This window comes from Sus scrofa, chromosome 17 (assembly GCF_000003025.6).
Source record: "Sus scrofa isolate TJ Tabasco breed Duroc chromosome 17, Sscrofa11.1, whole genome shotgun sequence".
In the NCBI taxonomy this organism is placed as follows: Eukaryota; Metazoa; Chordata; class Mammalia; order Artiodactyla; family Suidae; genus Sus; species Sus scrofa.
The window spans coordinates 54,370,022-54,376,021 of record NC_010459.5 but is presented as its reverse complement, the minus strand read 5'-3'; the positions used below and the strand labels follow the sequence as shown (position 1 = coordinate 54,376,021).

The window sequence follows — 6,000 nt, the reverse complement described above, 5'->3', positions numbered from 1 at the left end:
CAGAGGGTCGGCGCCTCCGACCCCCATGTTGTTCAAAAATCAACTGTAAACTGCTACTAACTGTTCATATCTTACTGAAAACTTAACCAAAAGAGCTCATCTATGAACTAGCACGACATAAACTGGACTGGCAAGTGCTGAAGGCTTAAATCAGGCTGCACCCCCATGTTAGGGCTATGGCCTGAGGAGGAGGACAACCTGAATGTGAGAGGGTCGCCGGCACATGGAAGGGGGGTATGGCGACGGAGGGGGGAGAAAAGGAAATAGAGAAAAATCCATCCAGGGCGAGGGAAAGAATTTCAGCCTTGCTCATGCTCAACATCAGAAGACGGCTGGTGGGACTCATCTGCCAAGGTATTTGACCTTGAACTCTGTCCCTTTTCCTGAAGGTGACATAGATAGTCTAGGCACTGGTGACTCTGCCAGGCCTGGAACTTTGACGAGACATGATGCAAACTATCATGACGCTGCGGGACCCCAGGTGCCTTGGCAGCGAGGGTGCAGAGCCATTTGTTTCTTTCCGTAAAATAAACTCGCAAGGCCAGGCGCTGTATCTACCTTTGTTAAACTCCGAGACTCTGAGATTAGCCTTATCTTAAGGAAAACCAAAGGGCGAGGGAAGAAAAGAAGCTTCCCCTCTTTTCATCTCAGCGTTCCGCAGAGAATATTTTCCTACCCTCCGACTACAGGGCAAATGCCCTTTCGCCGGAAGCCTAATGGATAGGAAGTAAACAAAGAGAGGGAGTGGAAGGTAGCAACTGTTGCCAGTAAGCTGCAAAAAGCACTAATTACGAGTAATAATGACAAAGACAGCCTTACACGATTCACGAGCTGATTAAGAAGTCTCTGCACAGGGGCTGCCCCCAGGAACTCAACCACCTTCATTCCGTGGCTCACTTTTTTTTTCTTTTTTAAATTGTCATCACTTTATAAATCATTAGCGTTACTATGGAAGGAGAGGTGGTAAAATGGAACAGTAAGGGAAGTCAGTACTTATTCATTAAAACGAGGGGTAGCCTGGGCTGGACCTTGGGAATTGGGCCCTGGGCGACGAAGGGGATCGCGTATCCCAGAGCAGTAACCAAGAGCTCCGTCCTTCTAAACCCATTTGGTTCTATGTTCCAACGCTAATGGGGAGAAACAGAGAATCGTCAGGAGCGATTCGTCCTGTTTCTAGCCGTTCATGAAAGCTAGTGCTATTCCAGCAGGCCACGGCCCTCTTGGTCTAGGGAGCCATCAGCTGCCTCTAAAAGGCCCCTTTCTAGAAGCTCCTCACAGAGGTACTGTCCCAACCACCTGGGCGCAAACCCATACCTGCAGAGTTATTCCTCATCCACGTCTGTTACAAACTGGGCATGGTGCTCGGGTGACTTGCTGTGCGTTTTGCTTAGGTGGAGTTTTACTGCATGTTTGCTCACAAATGTCCGACAGCACAACTTACACTTGAATTTAGAGTCCGTGTCCTCTTCGCCAGCTATGGTTTCCGGTGACCTCTGAGCCGACGACACCCGGGAGATCTCCTGCTCCACTTGGCTCTGCTGTTCCACGGCCATGCGGGTCATGTCCTTCATTTGGAAGCCTAGGTGAGATTCTAAGTGGCTGATGTAGGTCGAAGGCGTTCGGAACTGGGAGGCACAGTCACTGCAGTAAAAGATAGGGTGTCCTTTGTCCATGTTTTTCAGAAATTTTGTCCCGCCCGTTTTCCTAAGTTGGTACTTGACGTTGGCGAGCCAGTGGCTGATGGTGGTCATTGAGAGTCCCGTGAACTTCGAGATCTGCATTCGCTCCTGGGGACCCAGGTCGGACAGCAGGTATTTGCCCTCCGAGGTCTGGAAGAGGCTGGAGGCAAACTGAGCCTGCAGGATCAGAAGATGCTGAGGGTTCCAGTTGGACTGTCGGCCTTTCCTTTTATGCAAGGTCGAGACCTCGCTGGACACGTCCTCAAAACGCCTGACGTCCATCTCCAGCTTCACCGGAGGGACCCTGGAGGAGGCGGCGGGCTTCGGGGTGGTGGCTTTGGGCAGGACTTTGACCATGTCCGCGATGTCAGAGAGCGCGTGCTTCTGGGGTGGGGACGTGCAGGATTGTGCTTGCGAGGACTCGGCCTTCTTACTTTTGGACTTGGTCAGGTCGATGGGCTGATCGTTGTTCTCAAACAGGTAGCGTCGGGACACGCTGGCCGGCCTGGTGGAGGCAGGACTCAGAACCGGCTTGTCCATGACACCGAGGCTCGACTTGTGGAACATGGCCATTGTGCTTGAGCTCGGGCTGGAGCAGGAAGGGGATCGCAAGGGCTCCGTGGCTTTGCCCAGGTGATTGTTCAGGACGGACTGCAGGGCACTAAGCGGGCTGACACACGGCGGGGCCGGAGCGTGGGCGGCCAGGGCGCAGCCGTTGCTGAGAGAAGACACGGGCTCCACGGGCTGGGCTTTCTCTTTCTCGCCGCCGTCTTCATCCGCTTGTCCTCCTCCCTCAGGGGACAGGGCTCAGCCTTTTTGGATTCTGCCGGGGGTTCGCTTTTGGGGAAAGAATCCCCCTCACTGTGGCTGAAGGACGATGCCTCTTCGTGGGGACTTTCCTGCCCGCACTCCTTCGCGACTTCCTCTTTGTCTTCTGGCTCCTTCTTAACTTGAGTGTACGGGGCCAGGCTTGTGGGCACGGAAACCAGCGGCATCACCTTCCACTTGGGTGCGATCGGCCTCAACTTGTTGGCGAGGTTAGGGCGAATCTGCAGTACCTGGGAGCCCATGGGCAAAGAAGGCTTGGTGCCCTCCGACAGCTGGTAGGCCGCGTGGATGCTGGGGTACGCGCTCCAGCTGGGGGCTCCGTTCTGGGCTTTGTTGATGGCGGTGGTAACCGTGTTCTCCAACGACTTCAAAATGTCCCCGCCGCCCTTTGAGCCATCCTCCAAGTCCTCCTCCCGCAGATACTGATACTTCATCGCGGGGTCTAAAGGCTTCTGGAGAGGGTCTTCATAGTCCTCGCTTTTCAGGACTTTCTCATCCGTGCGGAGCTCCTCCGGTTTTTCTTTTTTACTCTCTCTCTTCAGCTCGGTCGTAGAGGCTGTGCAGTCAGAAGCTGAGTTACTCGACGGCTTGGGAGCCAGCGAATCACTGCTTGGGGCGTCTGACAATGACTGCATCTTCTCCACGGCCAGTGGGTCTAACACCAGCTGCTTCCCTTTCTTGGAGGCGGAGCTGGTGACCTTGAGAAAGTGACCGGTGACCATCATGTGGGTGGTGAGCTGCTGCAGAGTGTCATGGGAGCTCCCACACTCCATGCACTTCAAGATCTGGGACTTGCAGGCCTCAAACTGCCAGGTGTAGCTGGCCCCATTCTGGTAGCCATAGCGATTGTTGGAGGAGAGCTGCAGGCTGGCGTTCTTCGGAGCAGGAAACGGATCTGCAAACGAGCCCGTGGTCGAGTCGGGGGAACACGGCCGATTGACGTCAAAGACGCGTTTCTTCGCCGGAGTGACCATTTTTGATGAAATGGTGGGAACGGGCTCCTTCAAAGGCACTTTTTGGTAATGTTTTGTTTTGATCATGTGGACACTCAAATCTTGGAGGGAATCGAAGGAGTCGCCACAAAACATACATTTCAGAACCTTCTGAGCGTCCTCTTTGTCCATGTCCTGGAAGGCCCTTTTCCGGGGCTTGGAATAGCTCGTGGGCCTGAGCTTGTCCTTTTTGCGGTTGTCATCTTGATAGTGGCCCGTTTCGTTCATGTGCACAGTCAGCTCCACCAAGGTGTCGTAGGCGGCGCTGCACTGCCGGCACCGGAACCTGCTGGCCCCGGTGAAGACGGTCCCGCACATCTTACTGCTCTGCCGGTACAGCTGGACCGAGCTGAACAGGCTGGGCTTGGACACCGACCTGGGAGGCAAGTTCTGCTGCAGGCTTTTGGACAGAGCGTCCTGGTGCCAGTCGAAATCAGTCTTGCTGCTGCCATTTCGGGTGTCACAATGCCGCCTCTCGCTGCTGGACAGCTTGAAGCCAAGTCCCAGGCCGGACCAGTAGGAATCAGACAGGATGTTGGCATAGACAGCGGTCATCTTATCCATGCAACTGTGGGCTTCGGTGGGGAGCTTGGGGTGCACGCTAGCTTTCTTGTCTGAGGCATCTCGGCTGCACACGCTCTTGATGTCTGACACCTGGTCACTGGCGTCACTCAGCAGGACTCGTTCTCGGCGTCCTGATTGGACAGATGACTCCCTGGAGAGTTCTGGTAGCTGAAGCAGCCTTTCTGCTCGGCCCCCGTCTCTAGCTCCTCGTCTGTCCCTGGGTCATTGCTGCCCTGAAGTTGAGCTACCGAGCCGCTGTCTTCCTCTTCCTCCTCTCTTCTTTTATTTCCTCCTCTTCCTTCAGCTGTTCCTCCTGGGCGTAGCCTGCAAGAGAAGAAGAGATGAAATACCAGGAGCAGGTGACACATTCCATCCCCGTTTCTCCACGTAGGCAAAGTGCACCCCATTCAGAGCTAACAATTTCGTCCACACACTTTTAGGAGCTGCAAGGGCGGATGTAGGAAAAAGCCAAATGATATCTTTTTTTGTGCCATCTAATGCCTCTTCTAAAAAACGGGAGAAGTCATAATTCTTTATAAATGCATGGGATCGCAACTTAATCATTTTCATGTTGAGGAAATACCACGCGAATATCCTATAATGGGACAGTTGCTAAATTCACGTGTATGACTTTCAGGAAAGCTGGACTGGAATTCGAATCCTGTTAAAGACAAATCTCTATGAGAAGGGTGTTGGCTCAGAAGAAAAGAACTCGACCCATGGCCTCCTCGTGTAAGGTTTACCAGGACATTTGGCTCTGTTGGCATACGATCATTTTAATACATCATTTTTGAGTGCTCAGAAGTAATTTGGATGCCTAGCCATTATATTTTTGATGGCCAGTGTCTTTTTTGTTATAACACTTTCATTTGTAGAGAGTCGCACAGCAGGAAGAGAGATTATGGAGTATCGAATAAAACCTTCCATTGATAGCTGAAAAATTATGCAAGCTCGGCAAACAGAATGATTTAAAAATAATAGCAAATGGTGTTAGGATGGGAGGGTTGGGGACTATCTTATTATTCCCAAACAGAATTAGGAAGATCTTTTCAGACAAGGCTGCAAATGCCCTCTCGATCTTGTGCCTGTAATTTCAAATGCACTGTGATTTGTGGGTACCCGTCATGAGATGCCAATTATACGTTTGATTTGTAGATGCAAAATGCTATTGGGGAGGCATGCTTCCCTTCCTCCGAAAGGATTTAGGGCCAGTAATTGCATAGGGAAAATGAAGGCCTGAGAGAGTGGGTGCAAAGGGAATTAATGGGCAAATATCCATCAACGGAGATGAGGAATGTGATGCTTTATGCCCATGTGCTCATTTTCCTCACCTGGCCTTTTCAGAGCCATGTGGATAAAATGTAACCAAAGAAATACCTAAGCAAGGGAGATTCGGTCTTAGATTTGCAAGGCCTACATGATCTCAATGCAATATTTTCCTTATGAGGTCCTATCTTCCCTCGCCGTGCAAGTGGGTACTTGGGAGAAACCTGAGGGCGATGCTGTCATTTCCATTCACCCGGGATAATGCTTGAAAAAGGGGTGACTGAGCACTGGCAGTCTCTCCTGTGAGGCAAGCAGAGTGATAGGAGAAAAGGGGGCTTATTAGGAAAAAGGTAGCTGCAGTCAGGATCTCCAAGGGCTCAGAAGACTGAAGATGAAGAATTTTTTCCCCAGATTTTTATTTATTTTCCAAAATTAGTTTTTTTTTAAATTTTAACTTTTATTATTTTTAGTCTTTTTAGGGCCACACCTGTGGCATATAGAGGTTCCCAGGCTAGGGGTTGAATTGGAGCTGTAGCTGACAGCCTACACCACAGCCATGGCAACGCCAGATCCTTAACCCACTGAGCAAGGCCAGGGACCGAACCTGCAACTTTATGGTTCCTAGTTGGGTTCGTTAACCACTGAGCCATGACGGGAACTCTGGTTGTTTT

The 6,000-nt window shown here is 51.5% G+C and overlaps 1 protein-coding gene across 1 annotated transcript in view; it reads right to left on the bottom strand.

The window, feature by feature from the left end:
• TSHZ2 (teashirt zinc finger homeobox 2) overlaps positions 1,323 to 6,000 on the bottom strand; it is a 263,438-nt gene continuing 258,760 nt past the window's right edge. Inside the window, 4 exon segments of the mRNA NM_001114674.1 lie at positions 1,323 to 2,450; positions 2,453 to 4,176; positions 4,179 to 4,338; positions 4,341 to 4,387. Coding sequence (NP_001108146.1) covers positions 1,323 to 2,450; positions 2,453 to 4,176; positions 4,179 to 4,338; positions 4,341 to 4,387 — 3,059 coding nt within the window.